The 24,146-nt window shown below is 46.0% G+C and overlaps 1 protein-coding gene across 1 annotated transcript in view; it reads left to right on the top strand.

Moving 5' to 3' along the window:
- Positions 1-10,229: 10,229 nt before the first annotated feature.
- The window catches only part of PPM1H (protein phosphatase, Mg2+/Mn2+ dependent 1H), a gene marked incomplete at both ends in the record, with an annotated part of 133,587 nt that continues 119,670 nt past the window's right edge, over positions 10,230-24,146 (top strand). Inside the window, one exon of the mRNA XM_080636230.1 lies at positions 10,230-10,465. Within this exon, the coding sequence (XP_080492356.1) occupies positions 10,230-10,465 (236 nt within the window). The remainder of the gene's footprint in view (positions 10,466-24,146) is intronic.

Raw genomic sequence — 24,146 nt, 5'->3', positions numbered from 1 at the left:
ATTAAGAAAAAAGGCAGCACTGCCTAAGTTTGAGCAGGTTTGACGGTTAAGGCTCAACCGTGCTGCAGAAAAGACCCTTTCCAACACACAGTTGAAAGCCGGTGCCTGGCTTGCCTGAACTGCAGGAAAGCTTGTGCAGCAGAAGCTGCAGCCCAGAGGTAGGGGAAGGATCCTTCTTCATGTCTGTCATCTGCTCCTGAGCTGCTGTCAGCAAATGAAGCCCTTTGCCCACCCATCCTGCTTACTCTTGAAACAGCCCCATTTAAGGAGTGTTTACAGAGAAGGCAGCTAGCAGGTTACTCAGAAATTCCCCACCGCTTGGCATACACAAATCACTTCCCTGTGTGTTTAACCCATGCTTAACTCAGGCACAAGACAAGCCCATCTTATATTCTGAAATATGAATTCCAAAATGCTGAGGCAGTTAAAACATTTGTGCCTGTGCTCAGCCAAGCTGTTATTGCTGTCCCACAACTCCAAGCTCCTACAAATACCCACACGTCCTTTTACCTGCTCATTTTCCTGTGGTCTCTGCATTGCAACCTATTTGATTACTTTCAGGGTTTTTTGCTGAGACTGCCAGAAAAATTGTTGCCATCACTGAGGTTTTGAAGCATCTCACATCATCATCAGGGCAAGATGTTCTTTCACAGGAGCCAGGGCAAAGGAACCCCAGAGAGGATATAATCATTCTGCTCCACCTCCCCTATGAAAAGCTGCCAATGAGAGCACATAAACAAGCTAATCCCTATTCCATCCCATTATTAGCAGATTTAGCTACAGCATTAAAAAGGAACAGATAATGGAAAGTAAGCAGAGGCTGTAGAAGCAAAATTGTGATGATTATGATGATGATGATGCTTATAGTGAAATTAGAAGTTTATTTTCAGGATACTTGCAGATAGGTTCTTGTAGAAAAAGTAATTCTGTATATTTTAGCAAACATGAAATTCCTACAGGCTTATGGGCAGCTTACATTCAAGTATTTATTTATTTGTATTTATATAGATTGCAAGCAATTAAAAGATTATGTGACATCTTCTATTGTGATTGCCAGTCAATTAAGATCCCTCCTTGGGGCCTTTCTCCTGCCTAGGTACCTAATTCAAGGCTGCTCTCACGTAGCTCAGGATGTTGCAGTTACTAGTTCTCCACTGTGAGAAGGAATATGAACCCACTTTTCTGCCATGAATGCTTTCCCCACTCAGCTGTGCAGTAAGGTCAGGGTAAGGACAGGGCTGTGGCAGTGCTCCATTTTGTGTTGCCTCCTAAGTATTTATGGGAAAGGGCAGAAAGGATGAGTCTGCACAAGCAGGAGGGAGAGACTGTGCTGGAGAATGGGACACCTGGGTTCCAGCCCCTGCTTTGTTAAAGCCCATCCTGCTTCAGTACAATAGCTGTGCTCTGAAAATACCTTCTAGATTAAGTCCTGCTGGTGAGAGGAATCTGTAGCTTTCAGATCCATAAAAGCATAGAGTTTTAGCCACTCAGCATGACCAAGAACAAAGGTAGTTTTCCATGTGCACTGAATTTTGGAGAGGTAGACAACTTTTGGCTCCAATTCCTACCTGCCACCCCAGACCCATGTCCATGTGTCATATCAGCATGAAACCCATGCATGCAACAGTTTTATCCCTAGTTTCACCGTAGTCTAAAAGAAACCTTGGATGTCTGCTTGCTCCTCCCATGCCCTCAGCCCCACAGGTCTCTGACATAGGCAATGCTCAGAGGAGGACCTGCAGATGAAAGGCACTGTGCCATGAAAGGTGAATCCAGCTGTAAGCCCCTACAGCCTGTCAAAGCAAAAATACTTCCAGGTTTTAGTCACCTTGTGGCTAGAACAGCAACGGAAAAAGAACAATTTGCCCTAAATTTTGTGCTTGAGAACGAAATACATGGAAATTTGTCACTGATACCATTTTGTGGATTTGGCCTTTTGGGCCTGCAGCCTTCAGTGAAACTACCTGGCTCCGTGAGGGACTGAATTGCACCATCACACTAATCATGTCCTACTGGAGATACTCTCTCTGAACTTCAGTCCCAGAAGTGTCTCAAAAGGAAATCCATGTGTGAAATTAATATTGACTACAGGATGGTGAGGCAGAAATCAGGTATAGCAGAAGAAACAAATCCCTCCAAGTATTGCTGGTATTTATTTATTTTTAAATGTACTTGGTGCTCCTGCTTGCAAACTGTTCCAAGCACACCAATGACTTTGCTTTTGTCAGCTCTGATAAGCCTAGAAATCCTGGGGGCTGCTGCAGGAGCAGATGGGAGATGCAGGAAGTAGGATTGATGTTTTCGTAAGTGGCATTTTGTCCTCCACATCACTCTGATGCCTTAGGCACTGTGCTTCTGAAGGGCCTTCCTCCAGAGATAAAGAGCTTCTTCATGCTTATTAAAAGTTGCACAGGACTTCTGAAAAGGTAAGAATATCTCCATTGATCACCACATGACACAGTGATCTTCCTAAGCAGAATCATGTGAAAAAAGTAAGGCTCCAAGTGGTGTTTGTTTGGGGGATTACCGGGGAAAATCAACCAATTCTTCCTTCAAAACTGTTCTTTCCCCTGCAGATACAGCCTCATCTCCATAATGTCAGACACCTATTCTGACACACTTTCCAAACTCATTTGGCAGCTGAATTCACACCTGTGGATATTCAGCACATCTGTGATAATATGACAGAGAAGTTCAGGCCCGCAGAAATAGCCCATTCATCTCACATCAGACCTACTTCTTCTCTCACAAAAGTTTTTGGGAATTCTCCCATTGCTTTTATTCAGAGCATGGAAAGAACAGGAAACAAACCTTCAAGCAAGCAAGCAAGCAAGGTAAGGTATACACAAGCTACAAGCAAGTAAGGGTTATGCTGTAGAAATAAATTCCATATCCCTATGTGGCAGAGCTCCAAGTATTTCCATGTTCTGCAAAAGAAGCAAAAAAAGGGCCTGCAACAGAAATAATTTTTATGATCAGAAAATGTGTAAACATATTGAGCCAATGTACTTCCACAGGATACGCTTCCAGCTGCTCCACATAATATGCCCTCTGCTCAAGTACTCAAGAGACAGAACCAGTCTTCACAGCAAGCTTTTTCTTTATTTCAAAGGGAATTTTGTTACAGTTCTGTAAGAAGTGGCTAGAAAGGCAAAAATAGGACAGAAGGAAACAGAACGAAGCTGCATCAGGGAAAGTTCCGATTGGACATTAGGAAAAGTTCTTCATAGAGAGGATGGCCAGTCACTGAAGAGGATCCCCAGGGAAGTGGTCATGACACCAATCCTGTCAGAGCTCAAGGATCATCTAGAGAATGCTCTTAATCATACGGTTTAGCTTTAGGTAGTCCTGCCAGGAGCAGAGAGTTGGACTTTCTGGTCTTTATGGGTCCCTTCCCACTTCAGATATTATATGATTCTATATATATACAGAACCTACAGACAGGTTATGATAGGCATAAGCTTTTTGGTGACTTTAAGTATTTGTTTCTTTTTGCCCAGGTTGTTGGGGATAAGTTGACAGCTGGAGGGCAGGGCTGGCACTTGGGGGGATCTCAGCAAGCTGGAGAAATGGGCTTACAGGAACTTCCTGATGTTTGCCAAGAACATATGCTGAGTCCTGCAATTGGAATGGAGTAAACCCACACTGAAGGCTTACTGTTGAGACAGTGACTTTACAGGAAAGGGCCTGAGGGTCCTGGAGACAACAAAGTGAATATGCACCACCAGTGTGCCTTTGCAGCGATGAAGGGTAACTACATACCAGGGTGTATTAGCAATAGTCAAGGAAGGTGACCATACCCCTCTAAATGGCACTTGTGATTGATAGCACTGTGTCCAGTCTGGGGCTTCACAGCCAACCTACGAGATTGAGTCCAGCACTGGGCCACCAGGGTTGTCACAAGAACATTCTGAACGAAATGGATTTGTTCAGCTTTTAGAAGTCAAGGCAAAGGGGAAGAAACTCTATTGCTGTTTTCAGCTACCTATGAAGAGGGTATAGAGAGGAAAGAGTAATTCTTCTTGGAGGTAAATGGTGATGAGAGACAACAGACACAAACTGCAACAACAGAAATCCCAAATAGATACCACGAAAGAAACCACAACTCACGGGTGGGTGTTTGAAGACTGGAATTGGTGCCCAGGGAGGCTGCGGTATCTTCATCCTTGGAGATATTGAAAACTCGACTGAACAAGATTCAATGCAATATAACTCCAGATTTGGCCCTGCTTTGACAAAGAAGGTGGAGTACATGCTTCAGAAGTCATCTCCAGTCAGAATTATTTTATCATTGTATAAAAGTTTAGAGTATCCTCCTTGTAAATCTGTTTTAAACATGAATAAAATGCTCTTGAATTTAGTGAATGCTGAATATGATGCATAGCAAGGTGGCATAACATAATTCAGATGCTTCAAAGAGCTCATGTGAATGTGTTTCAGGCCCACACACAGCTTCCCTAGCTCCACAGCATGGTTAGCAATTCAGAGAGAAAAGTATATTTATCTCAAATAAGTTCACATTTTATAAAAATCCAACCTGTCGTCTCTCCTTTGCATTAGTCATGAGGTTGCAGAAGTCAACAGAGTCAATTTTCAAACACTGGCAAAGAGAATTCAGCCTCAACATTTTATTTGAAGTCAATATCAAAACATTCAGAGGTCTACCCTCCACTGAAGAAAAGTCTGGCCTAGACCAGATGGATTGCAGGCTAGGAGATTTGAGGAACTTGCCTGACCATTACTTCCTTTGAGAAGTGAGTCTTCACCTTTGACTCAAAAGTGAACAACACGATCCTCTTTCCCAGAGAGAACTGAAATCAAAGCATATATACTATTCACAGAACCACAGAATGGTTTGGACTGCAAGGGACTTTACAGATCATTTCGTTCCAACCCCCCTGCCATGGGCAGGAGCACCTTCCACTAGACCAGGTTGCTCCAAGCTCCATCCAACCTAGGCTTGAACACTGCCGGGGATGGGGCAGCCACAACTTCTCTGGGCAACTTGTGCCAGGGCCTCACCACCCTCATAGTAAAGAATTGCTTCCTCATATCTAATCTAAGAATAACCTACCTTCTGTCAGTTTAAAGCCATTACCCCTTGTTCTGACACTACATGCCCATCTCCAGATTTCTTGTAGGCCCCCTTTAGGCACTGAAAGGCTGCTACAAGGTCTCCCCAGTCTTCTCTTCTCCAGGCTCAACAAGCCCAACTTTCTCAGCCTGTCTTCATAGGAGAGGCGCTCCAGCCCCCTTGATCATCTTTGTGGCCCTTCTCTGGACCTGCTCAAGCAGATCCATGTCTCTCTTGGTTGAATGCAGGACTGCAGGTGGGGTCTCATGAGAGCAGAGGTGCAGGATCACCTCTTTCAGCCTGCTGGTCACGCTCCTTTTGATGCAGCCCAGGGTACGGTTGGTTTCTGGGCTGTGAGCACACACTGCTGGGTCATGTTGAACTTCTCAATAACCAACACCCCCAAGTCCTTCTCCTTAGGGCTACTCTCAACCAGTTCTCAGTCCAACCTGCAGCTGTGCCTGGGATTGCCCTGGCCCAGGGGAAGGACCTTGCACTTGGCCTTGTTGAACTTCATTAGGTACGCAAGGGCCCACCTCTCAAGCCTGCCAAGGTCCCTCTGGATGGCATCCCTTTCCTCCTGTGTGTTGACTGCACCACACAGCTTGGTGTCATTGGCAAACTCAATCCCACTGTCCATGTCACCGACAAAGATGTTACACAGCACCGGTCCCAAGAGTGACCCCTGAGAAACACCACTTGTCACCAGTCTACACTTTGGACATCGAGCCATTGACCTCAACTGTTTGAGTGTGACCATCCATCTAATTCCTTATCCAATGAGTGGTCCATACATCAAATTCATGTCTCTCCAGTTTAGAGACTAGGATGTTGTGAGGTGCTGCCAAATGCCTTGCACAAGTCCAGGTAGATGATGTCAGTCACTCTTCTTTTATCCACCAATGCTGTAACCCTGTCACAGAAGGCCACCAAGTCTGTCAGGCATTATTTGGCCTTAGCGAAGCCATGCCAGCTGTCACCAATGACCTTCTCGTTTTCTAAGAGCATACGCGAAGGCATAGTTTCCAGGAGGATCTGCTCCATGATCTTGCCAGGCACAGTGGTGAAATCGACTGGCCTCTACTTCTCTGGGTCTTTCACTTTTCTCTTCTTAAAAATGGGGGTTATGTTTCCCTTTTTCCAGTAGATGGGCACTTCACAGTCTGCCATGACTTCTGAAATATGATATATAATGTCTTGGCAACTTCATCCACCAGTTCCCTGAGGACCCGCAGATGCATCTCATCAAGTCCCATGGACTTGTGCAACATCAGGTTCCTTAGATGGTTTTGAAGCTGATCTTCTCCTACAGTGGGTAGTTCTTTTGCATTCTCCCAGTCCCTGCCTTTGCCTTCTGAAACTTGGGCAATGTGGCTGGAGCTCTTGCTCGTGACGATCAGGGCAAAAAAGTCATTGAGTACCTCAACTTTCTCCATATCACAGGTAACCAGGACTCCAGTTTCCTTCCAGAGAGGGACCACATTTTCCCTAGTCTTCCTTTTACCATAAGCATAACTATAGAAGCTTTTCTTGTTGCCCTCGATGTCACTGGCCAGGTTTAATTCTACCAGGGCTTTAGCTTTCCTAACCTGATCCCTGGCTGCTTGGACAATTTCTCTGTGCTCTTCTCAGGCTACCTTGTCCTTGTTTCCACCCTCTGCAACCTTCCTTTTTGTGTTGGAGTTTGTCCAAGAGCTCCTTGTTTGTCCATGCAGGCCTCCTGGTGCTTTTGTCTGACTTTCTCTTTGTCAGGAAGCATCACTCCTGAGCTTAGAGGAGGTGATCCTTGAATATTATCCAGCTTTCTTGGACCCCTCTTCCTGCCAGGGCTTCATCCCATGGTATTCTACAAAGCAGATCCCTGAAGATGCCGAAGTCTGCTCTCCTGAAGCCCAGGGTAGCGTGCCTGCTGTGTGCCGTCCCCACTGCCCTAATGATCTTGAACACCACCATTTCATTGTCACTGCAGCCAAGGATGCCCTTGAGTTTTGCATTTTCCACGAGCCCCTCTCTGTTGGTGAGAACAAGGTCCAGGATAGCACCTATCCTCAGCTCATCTATCACTTGGAGAAGGAAGTTATCATCAACACATTCCAGGAAACTCCTGGATTGCTTATGCCCTGCTCTGCTGTTTCTCCAACAGATACTGGAACGGCTGAAGTTCTGTACAAGGATCAGGACTTTTGAACATGAGACTGCTCCTATCCATCTATAGAGGGCCTCGTCTGCTTGGTCTTCCTGGTCAGGTGGCCTGTAGCAGACCCCCATTATAAGGTCCCCTGTCCCTGCCCTCCCTTCAATCCTGTATAAGTGGTGCCCCCATGAAACAACAGCAGTGGATAATAGCCAGTGGACTGTTTGAGGCTTGGTAGTCTCTCGGTGACACCCCTGAAAACACTCTCCAGAGAGTGTGTCAGGTTGGCAAATGGGTATCTCTGTGCCTCTCAGAAGAGCTGCCTACTAGAAAGTCACTTTTCCGTGTGAAGAGTCCACATCATACCTGTTGTATTCTTACAGCATCCTCGTTTCAGAGGCAGGCATCCACAGAATTTCAAACAGCACACAGATTTGTTTTGAGTGGTGAGCCGTTAAGCTGTTTCCCCATACATCTGATCTGAGCTTCTCCTTGTCATCTCACACAGATAATCATTTAAACTCTAACAAGCCTACATATATTCCTTTACATTTCTCTCTCATATGTTGTGCAAAATAGTGACCGCAGGTGGAGTGGGAGGACAAACACTGCATCCTCTCTGTTTGAGTTTGTCACTGGCATTTTTCAAAGTCTTTGGGTCAAAAAACCTGCGAAGTTTAGTCTGCTGCCTTAGCATCTCCAGGAGTAGATTTGATAAACTGTGATGGGCTCTACTTTTACAAAGTAAAAAATGAGCCTTTCCAGGATACATGTCAAGTTCTGCTCATGCCCCTCTTCTCCAGTATTTTCCAGATGGCCAGTCCATAGGGAGGGAAATAGGCACTGGAGTGCCAGTCTGATGAAAAACACTGGCCACCTAGCAGACAAAAGGTACTATGAAGAGAGTGTCCTCAGGTGGAATGGGCTGGGAATGAACTGGAACCAGACAAATCAAATATGATTCAGGCCACCACATCGAGTAGCCACGGGGCTTTGGGAATCCCACAACCTCAGGCTTGTCTTCCCCTGTAACTTCAAAATATGAGTGAATGGCTGCCTGTTGTGGCATCCAGGTGAAACCCTGACTTTTAATAAGTCCTTTGTTTCTTTCTATTTAGTGGTTTTTTTCTTGAAAGTAATGACCTCTGTAACATAATCAGGAAGCGAAGCAAAGCAAATGCGTGAAAGGAAGAACTACGAGGTTTCCATTACACTGTAATCAAACAGTGAGTTATTAATGTCAAGTATTTCTTTGACCTAAGGGAGGTTTACTGCTTCTCAAAATATCTATAACATCAGCCCTGGAAACATCTAAACATGAGATAAGAAAAATAACCCCTTCTTCCCAAAAGAGGTTTATCTGTAATGTTTAATTTGCGGTGGATATTTTCCCAACTCTACTTCAGGTACCACTTAACACACTCTCAGAATCCCTCTTCATTACTCTACTTTTGGCTCTCCAGACTTTATTAATAGACAACTTTATCACAAAACCTGGTGTCACGACAACTTTACATTTCTCATGTCTGTACACAAAGAACTTGGAGCAAACACAGGCACTACTGGAACTGAGGTCTCAGGATGTTGTTTAATAATCAGAAATGGAACGAGCTCACCGGGCTTGGTCTCCAACACCGTGCAGTGTGCATTCAGTGGTACACCAGCTGGTTTTCAGTATGAGCCAACTCGATGACAGCCGATCATCCCCACTTGCCATGTAGGATGACTAACCAGCTTTTCCCTGCTACTATCCTGGCGTGCCGTACCTACCTGCTCTGTTTTTCAGGTCACTCTGACTTTCAGCGAGACTTGCAGCTCTCAGGAACACTGCAACATTGCAGGGCACTGCCACAGCCTTGCGACAGAGAACAGCTTCCCACATACTCCTGCTATGCTCCCTCCACCCCTGTTTTCCTGAAACTTGGCAGACCCAAACCTGCAATCCTGTCACACATGTGGGTGATCACCACTTGTAGCAGACCTCTCTTGTTTGGATTTTTTTTTTTTGGTGAACGAGTATGACATGGTCAATATGATACAGCCTGAGGAAGGGATAAAACATCTATGCGCACAGATTTGAAGATACTGTCCTTTCGCTTTTGCTCCATGGCAGCATCCCGAAGCCCTGGCTGGGTGCAGATCCCACTGGGGCTGCTTGCCCTACCTCGGCCGCGGAGCTGGCAGGCAGGGGGAACCCACAGCCGGCTACGGTGCTCATTTCAGGCTACTGGTGCTGGCCCGCCCTCACGGCGAGGGTACTTGTAATTCTTCTTTGTAGCAAATGATTTTGTAGGGAAAACATCCCAGACGCGTCTAAGGACAGGAAGGACGGCAAACCCTTCAAGCAGAGCCCTGTCCCACGCCCCGTGGCTCAGAGGGCTCTGCCGGGGGCTGGCAGAGCTTCCCGCCTGCCCTGCGGTGGCTCAGCCGCGGGGCAGCAGGGACGGTCGCGCTGCGATCGGCCGCCTCCCCCCCGCCAGCAGCGAAGCCCTACCGCTCCCGGGACGCTCACCGAGCGGCAGCCGCGGGAAGGGCAGCGCCACTCCCGACCCCGCAGCAGCCAGCCAGGGGCGGCCCAGCCCGGCTCGGCCAGGCCCCGCCCGCCGCGCACCTGCCGCCGGCCGCCCCCCTTCCCGGAGCGGGAGGTGGGCGGGAGCCGCCCGTGCCCGGCGTGTGCCCGGAGCCCGCCGGTGCCGCAGGAGGAGCAGGAAGCGCCCGGGCAAATCCAGCCGCGCTATCACATGACTCAGCAGCCGCCGCCGCCGGGCTGAGTTCACCCAGCGCCGCGCCGGGAGGGGGAAACCTGCCGCTGCCGCCGCTGCTGCTGCAATGAGGCCGCGGACCCGCGGCTGCCCCTGAGCCCGCCGTTCCCCCGCCCGGCTCCGCGCGGCGCCCCCCTTGCGGAAGCGCGGCGGGGGCTACCGGAGCCGCCGCTGCCGCCGCAGCAGCGCTGCCCGCCGGCGCGCCCCGCTTCCCGCCCTGCGCGGCGGCTCCGGCGCTGCCGCCGCCGGCGGGGGTACTATGCTCACGCGGGTGAAGTCCGCCGTGGCCAATTTCATGGGCGGCATCATGGCTGGCAGCGCGGGCGCTGACCACGGCAGCGGCGCGGACTTGCCGCTGCGCTTCCCTTACGGAAGACCCGAGTTCTTGGGACTGTCCCCGGACGAGGTGGAGTGCTCCGCCGACCATATCGCTCGCCCCATCCTCATCCTTAGCAAGGAGACCCGGCGCCTGCCCTGGACCACGGGCTACGCGGAGTGAGTACGGACCCTGGTTGCGGCGGGCAGGTCGAGCGCGGCCGGGCCCGCCGGGACGAGCTCGCTCCCGGGCGCACCGGCAGCGGGAGGCTGCGGTGGCGGGTGACCCCCCTGCGGCGGGTGCCTAAGGCGGCGGGAGCGCCGGGCCGGGCCTGCGCGGCGCCGCGGGCAGCGGGAGCCGGGAGGGGGGTGGGACGGGGCAGGCGGCATCCGCGGCTCCGTGTGCCCGGCCCCGGCTGTGGATCTACACCTGGGTAGCTCGTTTCTGGGAGGCCGAGGATGCAAACGGTCAGCTGCCCTTGCGAATCTCCGTGGGTACCCGACAGGTACGCGACCGGCAAAGGATAACAAATGGGCAGCACCGGGGCTCCTCCACCCGCAGTGACGGCGCTGGGGCCAAGGGTGGTGTGAACCCCGCCGGTGAACAACTGCCTCTGTTCTTGCCTCGGGAATGAAAAAGGCCATTGATAGGAAACCCGGCTTGGTTTGTGCGTGTGTAACTGCTTCCTGCTGCCCAGAAGCGGTGGAACGTGTGGGGTTTGGGGCACTTTCCTTGTGACCTGCTGGCAGCCGTCGTGCTCGCTCATGGTGGCTGGGAGCTTGTGCCTCAGGTGCTCTCCAGCCTGGGGAAAAACTTGAGAAATGCGAGCCCCAAACTGAACGAACAATCCTTAGGCTAACCCTGAAACTGGGCTTTCCCAGCAGTTTGTTGCCCTGACTCACTCATGGCATAGGATTGGCTTTAGAGGGTGTCTGGTCAGGACCTGGTTGTAGCCTTGAGTGCAGTTAAACTAAACGATAGCGTGCAGTGCCTTACATACCAGCCAGGCGAAGGGCAGTGTTTGTTTGGATGCAGATCCTCTTCCTGCTGACGGTGGGAGTAGCTGTGGAGGCAAAGCATGTCCTTGCACTTGATTCCTGTATTAGTAGACACGTTGTTTTCTTTGATACTGGGAGCAGGAATCAGTATTTGGTTTCTCTCTGCTAGTGTCTCTTAAGTCTTGTGGAGATCTGGCCATCCATATTGCTCTACCAACTCATAGGTTACAAGTTGCACTAAACTAGCTCTTCCAAAGGTACAGATTGTTTTGCTGTGGAGCGTTATCTCTTTAGGCATACATGAATTCTCAACAAAACTACTGCAAAAACTACAGTGAAGGCTTTGCATTGTTAATGAGCAATCGCTAACTTTATTTAAGAGGTTGTTACATCATTTGGGACACTGGAATGGGAAGAGATTGGAAGAATTTTAAATTGGATTGTTCTCATCAGATTATTAAAGAATTGAACAGACTACTGAGCATATTCCCTGGGAACTATAAGTATAAATGTTTAAAAGTAAGCTCTAATTGTTCTGCTACTGTAATGGTCCCTTAAAAAGCAATTCTTTACCAAAGCAAGTAAGTGCTGCTATTTTTATCTTACGTGAGGTGCTTTGGCTTTCAGCAAGTGACTGTAATTGCAAGTTGGTGACAAAGTGGAAGGGAGGCTCTTTGGCTCCCAGGTATGCACATCCACTGCTGCCTGCAAGCCTTGCTTGAGACTGTCGGGGAACAAAAACGAAAGGAAACGCCCGGGTTGTCCCTGTGGATGAAGCCTTCTGTGAGGGAGTGTTTGGAGATGAATGGCCCTGGTGATCATGAAAGGACGAGAACACGCCAGGGTTGTTTTCATATACCTGTTACTCTTCCAAGCTTTGAGTGGTTTGGTTAATTGGGAGGCATGAAAAAGTCACTGCCTTTCTCAGTTCCCATTGTTATCTATGTGAAAAAAGGTTGGCTTTTTGCTTTATCTCTGGGTTTGGTTTTGAGTGGGTTGGTTTTGTTTTCATCTCATCGCCTTCCAGTGCAGTTATACTGGTTCTAGTGCTGGTGAAGCAGAGCTTGGTACTCCTTAAAGAGAGAACTAGTGAACATGTTACCAGGCTCTTCCGAGAAGCATCTCTGTGGTCTTCCAAAATGGGGTCTGGTTGTAACCAGAAGATGTCAAAATGCTTGCTGCACAGAAGCAAAGAGGAAAGTAGTGCTGAGAAAATTGCACTGTCCTCCAAAGGCAAAGCAGCATGACAGCCATTAATAAACACAGAAGTAAGGACAGACCCAGGGTTTGCCAAATATTACTTGGTTTTCCTTTTTTTTTTTTTTTTTACTCCTACTGAGCTATTACCAGGCTTTCTGAAAATAATTGTGAAACTTGCTTGGAGGTATATGTTCAAAATATCTATTTTCCTTTTGGAACACATTTGATTATAGAGAGGAAAGAAATGGAAAAATACCAGGAAGGTCAAATTACTGTTATATATATTCTGAAGTTTGTTTGCTTTGTGGGGGAGCAGGGACTGAAGTATTTTTATGCTATTATTTAGCATTGTGTTAGCTATAGTTAGTCTATAAAGGAAACTTTCAGAGCAATGTTGGCCTTTTGTTACAGTACAAGTGAGCACTTGCAAGAATGTTAGGAGGAAGTTTGGTGTCCTCAGAAGGAGCTTGTGACCTAATACAAAAGTCAGCCATTTAACACACATTTTACAAGTCTGCTTTGGTATGAAGGAATCAGAAAATCCATGCTGTACCCGCAGTGCTGTGAGGTACAGCTTCTCTGAGCTATTGCCTTTCCTGTGTCTTCATGTTTTAGCAAATCAACAAAAGTGTTTTGTTGGCAGGGATGCCTTTGGGCACTGAGGTTTTTACTCCTTAAAGGTGAGTTTTATTGCAGACTTAGAAGGCAGGGATTTTGCTCAGGAGGTGTAAGGAGAGAGTACGTACCACCTTGATTGAGTCTGCCCTGATGTCACGGGCCATTCGCACAGCGGGGTTTGAGTTGGTGCATTTGCGCTCTGTGCCCAGCACCAGCATCTGTCTTGTGTCTATGGAGAAATTTTGGCTCTGAGAGCAGATCACCCAGCTACTTTGGCCCAGGAAAGTGTTTGCAGTGTTCATTTTCTTCAGTTGTAAAACATACGAGTTTATGGATGATACCAGAGCTCCTTGATGTTGTCATGTCGGTGTTTCATCTAAGCTGGAGAAGGCAATATGGAGTTAGACCTGGTTCCCATGCAGGACTAAAGCAGTCTGAGTCCACAAAATATGTAGTTTTTTTTCAGGGGCGGCCTCTCGTTCCTTTGATTCCTGAGAGTAGGGATTTCTTACTAACTTAGAGGGTGATAAAGAAGCCCAACCCGCTGCTGTTTCTTCTCCTTAGCATCTGTGGCATGTGCCTGTTTGTCTGACTTGTTCCCCTGGAACAAGCACTTCTCCTCCCCTTTTTCTTGCTTCTTTTGTGCTGAACTTCTTTGTAATGGATATTTTTGTAATATGGCTCATCTGTGTCATATATTTTAACTTATTTTTAAAGTTACCTACTTATCTCTGTGGTATTATGCAGTGAAATGTAAATTAGCCTTTATTTTTTACTATTAGCTTCCCCTCTTTTAATAGTGTGATCATTATGAGAAGCATGTAGGCAGGCAAATGAAATCTTCAAAAACATACTTGGTGCTAGGATAAAACATCATTGCTTCCTGAAATTTCAGTGGGAATCCCACAGGCACTGAGCTTTTCTTTGTTTGTGAGCAGCCTGAAAACTTGTCTTCTGTCCTGCTGTCTTCTTCCTTGCATGGTAGACCTGAGACCTTGAATTTCAGTTCACCTCATACTACAGGATGGCAAAAGGCCAGTAGGTGTTTCAGAGAGATACTCTTACACCACAGACACTTGTCTAATGGTCATCAAACCTTCCGGGGAAGCAAAATGAGAATTGTATCCCACATCCAGCAAGCTTCTTAATTGTCTTTAAAGGTATCATTTCATTTAGAAATAAACTTTTCCTCTTTAATCAAGGGCATCCTTAAAGTAGTTTTACTGCATGTGGTTAGCTGATGTGCATCAGGAATGACCCTGGGTGAGGGCAGTCTGTTAACAAATATTCCTGTAAGTCTGCTTTTAATCCGGAGGGGTAAGGAGATTTGCTGCTCTCTGAAAAGTTAAGTGATTTATTTGAGTAAGGGGGGTGGGAGGAGGCTCCTGCCTGACACTTTATTAACTCTGTGCCCTCCCTCTCCTCCGCGGGCAGCTGTGCTCCCAAGGCCTCAGGGCTCTTCCAGACCTTTCCCTGTCTGAGCTGTGAGCTGTCTTCTGAACAGGGCTTGAGTGCCCTCTCACTGGGAGGGGAATTTCTTCTCTGCGCTGTTTTCAGTGTGTTATGACCTCTTCCCTGCAGAGCTTCTGCTAAGCTGTCCTCAGCCCCTGCATTAAACTCTGAAAGTAACCAGCAACGTAGAGGCAATAGCATATATGGAGTGTATAACATGTAATGACTCGGATGGTATTCACCTGCATCTGAAGTCTGCCCAGAACACTAGTTTTCACCTTTAGCTCTTTTGCTTCATTTTGTTAGTCCTCTGTGAAGGCAGAGGGTGAGCAGGGTGGAGCAGAGCCTTCGTGTCCTGGTTGAATTTCCTACATATGGCATGAAAAAATAGATGCTAAATTTGCAAATGACAAGGACTAGCCTGCTGCTTGTGCTGGTGGATTTGCAGGGAAACTGCAATCAAGTAGCATCTTGTGGTGGAAAAACAAGACTAGTGATTTTCCATCTATTTTGGATGTGTATACCTGCTAGTCCAGGATTCAGTACTGTAATCACTTTTCTAAATTATATGAATCCAGGGGAGGGGACCATAGCTAGCTGCTTCTGTACCACAGGCTTTCCTCTCTTTACTCTAACCTTTCTGCCATCTCTTTGGACAATATCAAAAGGTACTATTAAATACACTTAAGGGAAATGGGGAAAGTCTCAGTTGGATGTTGTCTGTGACTGTATGCAAAGAACAATTTTGCTTGCCTTTTTTAATTGATTTTTAAAAGATTTCTAAATGACGCTTCAGTTATGTTTGCAGTTGTAAGTTATGATAGGTAACCAGAAACTCAGCTTTTGTGTTGTGTATGTTTCTTGGCTTATGAAGTCAATTTAATATTCCAGCGGTGCTTTTCATTTGATGAGAGACAAAGCCCGAGCTCTTTTTCCATAATGTTACATTTCAGAGGTACTGTGGTTTCTCTGCTCTGCAGGCCTGCAGTAGCAATTACATTTTCTCTGTGGTGTGGTGACTACTGACCCATAATGAATGCGGAGTTGTAGGTGGAGTATGATAACTGTGTCCTTCTACAGCATTATTACAGTAGCATGTTGTTATAGCAATAACTTAAGTTCCAAATGAAACGGGGAGGAAGCTTATGGAGGTTTTTTTCTGCTCTAAGTACTGGTTGTTTTGTAAGTCTGATGATATTGCATCATATTTTCTCATGCTGTGTTACATAGCTTGTAGGAAATGCATATATGTGAGAATTCACTGGAGGTTTTATTAAAATAATTTCCATCTTTTCTCAGTGATCATAAATCTCATGTTGGCACAATCAACATAAAATCTGTTGATTTTGCGAGTTAAGATAACACACAGGCATTTTTCTACCTGAAGTACCTTTCATGTTCTGTCTAGAGCGGACTGTTTATACAAATGTTAAGTATTGTAATAACAATCTGAAGCAGGTGAAAGCTTACGGTGAGATGAAGCAAACCAAGTGCCGAAATTGCTTGTATTGGATTGGGCAATATGTTGATGTCAGAGGATGCTGTAGGGTTTGCAACTACTCGTGGTTTATTCTAATCCCCATTGCCTCCCATTAACAGAAGGCAGCAGCGCTGTCATGCTCCCGTGAATTGAAAGTTACATTCTCATTTCTGGGAGCCAGTCTTTCTAGCTGTCAGCTGGGAGAATGACTCATAACCCATCGATAAACACATTTCTTGCATGCATTCTGTTTGGTACAGGTTTCAGGAGGAAAGTATGCCTGGGAAAAGGAATGCCATTTTAGTTTGTTTTAACCTGGCTCTGTTTGGCTGTCTTGTCAGATTAAGTACACAGAAATAATTCATTACTTTCCTTTTAAAGCTTAAAAAAAAAATTGTTTACACTTCTCTTTGTCTGGATAAAATTATGTTTCTTTATTCTTCCTGTAGTTCAGAACATGGACTAGAGTAGGACTTGATGAATGAGCTAAATCCCATACGTGTGCCCAAAGACAACTAAACATTCTTCCTGTGTGTGAATTATTCTTCTATGCATAATGTTAACTTTCATACACATTGCCAGACACTTGTTTAAGCCTGGGCTCACATGAAACTGCCTGTAGAAACCTCATGATAGTTGTAAGAGCTTCAGAAATCCCTTTCCTTGTGTAAGAGCTTATACTATAGCATGTAATATTTATATAATGCCTCTAATCTGCCAGCTGTCTTGCAAATAATAATCTTGGAGTAACCTTGGAGAAAAGTGTACGTGTGTAAATGTTCTGGTTCTTCACGTGAAGAAGCCGAGGCAGTGAGGATAAGCTTTGGCAAGAGGTTTGAAACAAATACAGGGCACAAATCCTAAGTTTTAAGGTTCTGTGCTTGGACAACACAGTTGTTTTTCCTGCCATTGTGTGCTTGGCTTTTCCTGTGTAGTCTCTGATTTCTTAGAACTAATGGGGGTAAAAGGAGAAAAGGGGGAGGGAGGGCAGGTAAATCATGTACTCTGGTATTTTTAATGTACTCGGGGTTGCACACGCGATCCCTAACGAGGCAAGTATGAAATTCATCCCTCTAAGCTGCCGTGTATTGCTAGTTCCTCAGAGGCTTGAGGCTAGTGCTGTCTGTCGCATGTGTTTCTGAAAAGCTCGCTTGAGAGTGATCCTGGCTTCTGAAACCGGAGGGTGACTGTGGCCTCCCAGGCAGCCTTCCTTTGACCCTTCTGCCTTGGCGCTGGTGGCAGTTGGCAGATGTTATCTGCAAACTCTCCAGCTTTGTTCATTTGTCTTAGATGCAGCTGCATCACTGGGAAGAGTGTAAATGGGAATGGCTTAGCAGTTATCATGTAATCTGACAGGGCTGGGCCCCGCAGGGTGAACTGCTTTGAGCCTGTGAATGCGATCAAATGAAACATGCTCAGCTCGACCTTGAAAGGAAGCAGCGCTGCAAAGCACAGGTCATTCCTGTGATGAGGTCCATGTATCATGCGAGGAAGAAATATGGTTTGTGGGTTTTAGGACATGTTAAGTCAGCTCTGTGTTGAGCTGCATCCTGAGTAAGACTTGGAGTAGGGGAGCACTGTTAGTGAATGGAGGGAGACATCTTTGTGTGGATTTGGGCAGAGGAGACACAGAAAGTTGACTGTGGCTGGAGTAGAAATAGGTGCTGTGTGCTGGCGCAGTGTTTGTGCAGGGAGACTGAGGCTCCTGGATCACATCTACCCTGGATTTTTATCCCATCCCTTTTGTATTTCTGTTCTGATAGAACTTGCTGCTCTAAAATGCAAGAGGTCCTACTGGGCCTTAGCAGCTGGGTATGAACCGTGCCTTTTGTTGTTTTTTAACTGTCTGAAGACTTTTTTCTTCCTCTTCCTCAAACAGAAGAAGGCGGGTGACTTGTAAGACTGGGTTCCCATTTGGCCAGTTACATTTACCTGATAGGGTATATGTTCAGGGTGGTCAGCTACAATACACGGTGGTGTAGAGTGGTTAGGTAGAGTAGAAGGGGTCATGGTTTCAAGTGCTCAGAGTGCAAAATACTGAGCACAGTTGGTGAGAGAATTAACAGCTTGTGTCAAGTCCCTGTATCCCCCAGATCCAGCAGACATGGGCTGGGAGTTGTAATTACATGGTAATTACAGAGGTTCAAGCACATAGGAGGTGGCCAGCAGGTCCATTGCAGCCTTTTGGCCAGCTTCACTGCTAGAACGTCCTGCCCAGCTCCCCTGTCCAGCAGCACACTTGCTGTTTAGTAGATGCTGCCAATGGTAGTTGTGGTTGTAAGTGGTAGGGTGCTAAATGATTGATACTGTATGAGCTCTTCAGCAAATGAAGCTCATAAAATGGCTGGAAGCAGGTATGGCTTCTCCTCCTGGTACTGTATGTAAGGCAGGTGTTTGTCCACAGGGATTAGTGTTCTCTAAATAAATACCACACCCAGAATTTCTTCAGGGGGAGGCTGTGCTGGGGAAAAGCCAGTCTAAGGAACATCTCTGGTTCTTGATCACAGCATGTTTTAAATGCTGGGGTCTGAGAGGGGGAAGGAGAAAAACAGCTCCAAGTTGAGGGAGCCAGCGTTGGCAAGTGCAGTGGTTGGAGCAGGAGGGGGTGTGGGCAATACATAGTTGGGCATCACCAAAATATGGACCCTTTATGAGACTTGGCACTCATGCTGATTAAAAAACCCTGAAACTTAAGTAAGAAGAGATTGTCAGTGTGCTGTGCAGGCAGATCTTTATGGCATGAAGCAGGGTGGCAAACCTGGAGCTTCACTCATCGTTTGGGATCTGTATTCAACACAATGAGGCTTAAAGGGAAGAGAGTCTTCAGGGGGAGTCCAGGGCTGCTGAGGTAGAGGGGTATAGGCATTGCTGTGTCCTCGGAGACCTTCTGGCTTGACAGAACTGAAAATGTGTATATTTTTTAAAAGAGGGAAAAATTACAATGGTAAGCTGTCAGTGCTGTTCACTTCAGTGATAATCATCTGTGTTTAGCTTCAGTTCCTTTCCTTCTCTTTCTTTTCTTTGATACAAACGGTTGCATGATCACCTAAATTTTGTGTGGCCCTGGTCTTGATGGCCATGGCAATGCTTCTGAATGGTCCCCATCCCCAAGAGGAGCAGGAGTAGAATGGTCTGGTCCCTAAGAGGAAAAAGAGGAGTGTTATGTGGCCCCTCTGGTGTGGGGAGTCTGTCTGTGCATCAGTTTCACTTACTATAATGCCAGGTTGTTTTTAACTCTGCTGGAGAAGGAACGGTGTCAGATCCTATAGGCTCTGCACCTTTCTTTCTCATGAAACAGGTCCTGAGTCCTGGTGGTGGCTGTGTCTGAAAGGTGAATAACAATTTCAAATCTCTTTTTTTTCTCCTCTCTTCTTGAAGTGCTGCCACAAGATGTAGTCAACCTCAAATGATTGGTTTTGATGCTGTTCAGGCCCCTTTGCAGGCAGTGATAATGACACTGATATCATGATTTGGAGTGGTCAGCTTTGCCTGACTTCAGGGAGAGAGGGGTAGGGGAAAGGGTGGAAAACCATATACCATATACCAAAAGCTTGTATGCTTTCCATGGTGTTTTTTTGCTACACTAAGGAAAGAAACAGATTGAGCTTTGATTGTATCTTTTGCTACTTTTATTTTGCACCATAAACAGTTGAGACTTCTTTTGGTGGTAAGGGGGAATGGCACACCAACATATGTTTGAGTTGGAGTAGAAAAGGAGTATGTGCTGTTTGGATGTTAGCTTGAGGTGGTTTTGAGGATCATGCTCTGATGTCCTGCGTACAACAGCTTCAGGAATCCTGCAGCAAAGTGTCCTTGGACTGGTGATAAAGGTCTGTGAGATTGTCTAGGGATCCTTTCATAGGCATAGCTCTCTTTCCAAAATCTTCCCAGTTAAATTCCTCATTTATTGAATCTCCTGGTCCCATAGCTAAGTGCCCTTTGTGCTGTGCTGTGCTGTGTATCTGCTCCGGTGCTTAAAGGCACTGACAGAGGTGAGATTTTATTTCCTCCCCTCTGCTCCCTCCTTCTGAATTTCCCTGATTTGTTCCTCTGTCCTTTATGGGCTGTTATGATAATTTCTACTCTTCTGCAGAGGCAGAATTGATCCAGCTCCAGCAGATCTTTTAGGTTTTTTGAGGGTTTTTGACCAAAACAGATTCATTCAGGCCAAATATGATTTGTTTATCTTTAGGTATGTGTTAGAGACCTCCTCAGAAACAGAGGATGCATAGCGCATGTTTGTAATGCCGTAAAATACCTGTCAGTCAGAACTAACAGTCTGGGCCCTGGTGGAGTCTTATGTTGGAGGTGAGAATGAGGATGGGTCTCCAGCTCTTACAATTTGAACTGTGGTCCTTTTAGTGGAGAAGTCTTGCAAAGAAAACAAAGTCCCCTGCTGTTCTTTACTGATCTCTGTATTATTCAGATGTAGCAGGTCACCGTGTGGACAGATGTGCTGCGAGCTGTCATCCTGCAGTTCCTTCTGAAACAGGAGTTTCAGCCTTTTACCTGGCTATGAAACACTTGATACATTCCCTAGGGTTAAATAGGGTCCTTTCCATGACAAACTACCCGAGCGAGGTTTTTGACCTTTTGTTCAGGCGTGATGTGTAAAGGCACAGTTCTTTGAAGGCTAAGAAAATATCATAGGTATTGCTGCTTTGATTTCAGGTGGGTTTTGTTAGGTTTTGAAACAGTTTGAATTAAATGGAGGTTAATGCTGGAAAAAGAAGTTGCCCAAAGTTGGCACTGATGATGATGGTGTTTATTATCATACAGTAATAATCTCTACTGAATGCTCTGCTCATACCCAGGGATGCAAAGTGTTGTACCTCTGGTTTCAGTGTCCCTCTGGGGAGCTCAGTGCCTCTTCCTGTATCCCTTTCCCCTGCCATTAATTCCATGGCTCCACATCTGTGCAAGTGCCTTGGCACTTGGCTGAGTGCAGGTCTTGGATTTATTCTGTGTTCAGCAGTATGTGATGCATGTGCAGGAAAGCTGGTTTCCTTAAGTTCCTGGGTTTTGAAAGCATTTGGAGAAAGTGCTTTTTCTTCCCTATCTGTATTAAGGGTCTTCGTTTCATGAGTAGAAATTAGATTTGTTTGAACTACTTCTTGTTTCTTTTTGCTGAACTTATTTTTAGGTGTCTTGACTGAAAAGGGAAATTAAAAGTTATTTGGGTTTTTTTTCCCCATTTCTTTCCAAGGACTTGATCTAAGTTCAAGCTTGCAATGTTTATCCTTAAGAAATTTTTAGAGTTATATAGTGATTTGTATTGTATGTGAGGTGCTGCTGGAGATGGAGTATGCCTTTTTATTCAGGTATCTGGTTAGGCGTTTAGAAATGGAAAATACTGATCATAAAGCTAACCTTATATCATCCCACAGATCTTAGTTTTGTGGGTAGTTGATCTGAAATGAGTGATTTCCGTTTTGCAGAATGTAAACAGAATTTTTTCTTTCCCGTCTTCCTCCCATTCTCTGCACAAAAAGCAGTTGTTTTCCAGCCATTTCCAAGTGTCGTTTGAAGGTGAGAACTTAGATCAGTCACATACGCTCTCAACCAGAATGCAGGAATTGGTAAGACATTAAAACTTACCGATCTCTTTAATTTTTAATAAAAGCTATGTCAGCATCAGCCTCGAAGGTGATTCCCTCTCTTTTACCTTGTCACCTCTCTTGTTAATCACATCTACACTCCTGTGCTTTCAGTTCATTTCTTTTTTCTTCTCAATAAATGTAATTAAGATCAGTGTCTCCATAGCCCTTGCAAAATGCAGATGACAACTTCTTCAGCCTGGGACTCCTTCTGGTGTACTTCTCAATGGCATTTTAAGGTTGCTTTGTCCCTCCCCAGTAGTGCAAATCTGGGAATTACAGCCCAGTGAGTTCCTTAAGCAACCTCTCCAGAGTAATCCCTAAAAATCCTAGGTCTGTGGATGGTAATTCTATTAGCCATTCAGCAAGCCTAGTCTGGAAGAATGCAGCTGGTGTGTGGGAATGTGGGAAGTTCCCCATCTCTGCCTTTAATCCTTCTTTTAGAGGGGGGGAAAAAAAAGTTATAGGCTAATGTGATTAGCTGTAATCCCATTCTTGCTTGGTTTTAGAAGTGTCTGATTCTTAAATCACAAGCTAGTTCTGCATAGTGCTTTCATGGTGGGGATGGGGAATTATTTTGGTACTCGGCTCATTTGTATGAAAAAAAACACTGGAAACCAGAGAACAGGAAACCCTCATAGCTGGCAGTGAATTTCTAGTTTTTGTTGCACAGTATAATTTAGACGTTTGAAACCAAGAGGAGCATGCAAATGGAAACGCAAAATGACCATAATTCTTTCAGGTATCTAGGTATACGTATAAACAAAGGCAAGGAACAACTTATGTGTACTCTGCAAATTGCTCTTTAGGTCTTTCTGGCACAAAGGTTTGCTTTGGGATCCTATTATTTGCTGATATGTTGCTGCTGCTGCTGAAACTGGCGGTGTGGTTGGTTTAATGTGAACTGGGGACAGAGCTGTCTCTAATAAAAGCCACAGCTTCTACCTGAAGTGAATGATCTGGGGACTTCTTTCCCCGTTGAGGCACTTGTTTTTCCTTTTAGTGCTAAGGGAACAAAAACACATCTTGTGTGGAAGTGCTGATGTGAAGTGTTAGAAATGCTGCTGGAGAGCGGCCGAGGCAGGACCCTCTGTGACAGGAATGAAACGCTCTGTGGCATGCTCTTGTGTATGAGCAGCACAGCAAACCACTTTGGGGACAAAGGGTATGTTCTTGTATGAAAGGCAGAGTGCAGCCTGAGATCAAGATCTCTCCATCACTTGCTCATAGATGATTAGTTTTGTTCCAAGGTTTGGTGCGCCCTATGGCCTCTGTTTGGGGAAGAGGAAGCATTGGCCTCAAAGGCTCAGCTTGTTTTCTGTTTCCAGGAGAAAGGAGGGAGAAGGGAGAAAAATACCTTGTTTGTATCTTGTTTGTTTTCTGGAGAAACTGCAAATAAACATGCATAGACTTGGAGTCAAATGCTGCCTGGGCCCTCTGGAGTGAATGGCTCTGGAGAGGGTTGAGGTCCGAGGACTGAACTTGTTGCTTCTTTGTTCGAGCAGCAAACTTGAGATACTGCAATTTAGAGAAACTGCGTGAATAGAGGCTTCCCCTTGTCTTCCCATCGGGTTCCCTTCCTCTTGTGGCCTTTCTTGCCAGTGTGGTGGTGGTGCCACCAGTACCCTGACAGGGAGGTCCCTATGGCAGTTGCCAGAGAGTTCTGGGGAAGGGAAGGAGCTCACAGCCACTGCTGGAAGGGATGCATGGCCTAAGCTGTAACACAGATGTGTGGTTCAGCATCCCCCAGGGATGCAAGGTGGGAGCAAATTCACCATTATTCACTTTTGTCTCTGTTGTTGAGATGGCCTCAGGTTATCTGTCCTGTCATGCTAGTTCAGATGCTTGGGAGGGGTGGGAGAAGCGACGCTGTAATGATAAAATGCTGCGATACCAGTCCTGTAAACTTGCAGGCTTAGTCAGGCTGGTGTTTGAGAGGTTGTGTGGGACTGCCTTGTTTACAAATAAAAGCTATCACTTAGTTTAATTGCAGGGTAAGGTGCACTGCCTCTCTTGCACTTGTTTACAATCCTGAGGTTCTGGTATGTGGTGTAACTGCTGTGCTTGCTCCCTCACAGCTTTCTGAAAGACCAGAAAACTTCTTCAGGCTATCAAGCAAATGACCTAGTGCCTTTAAAACAACAACAGAAACCACCCTCAAACCTTCCCCCAATATCAAATAATGAAAGGGCAAATTTTTGTTGTTCTTTCCCCTTTGAACTGCATCATACTCCCTGGAGAGCTTGGAAACACTAGGTAAGTAACTGGATGCATTTATTCTTGGAGAAATGTAGTGGTGTTTGGCAAGGATAATTTGAACTAGTGTTACACAGGTAGGTGGTTTGAAATTGCTGGAACCCCTCTAGTATCCTTTTGAAGAGCACACCAAAACAGTTGCTCAGCGTGTAGTCCAACAGACAAAGCAAGTGATAGCATAAAATTGAAGTGGGATGCAATAGTGGAAAACTGATCACCTCTGTGTAAGTCTACATTTATAACACTGTTGAGAAGACTG

This window comes from Psittacula echo (genome assembly GCF_963264785.1).
Source record: "Psittacula echo genome assembly, chromosome: 1".
In the NCBI taxonomy this organism is placed as follows: domain Eukaryota; kingdom Metazoa; phylum Chordata; class Aves; order Psittaciformes; family Psittacidae; genus Psittacula; species Psittacula echo.
The sequence above is the reverse complement of the archived record's forward strand: the minus strand, read 5'-3'. Positions and strand labels throughout refer to the sequence as shown.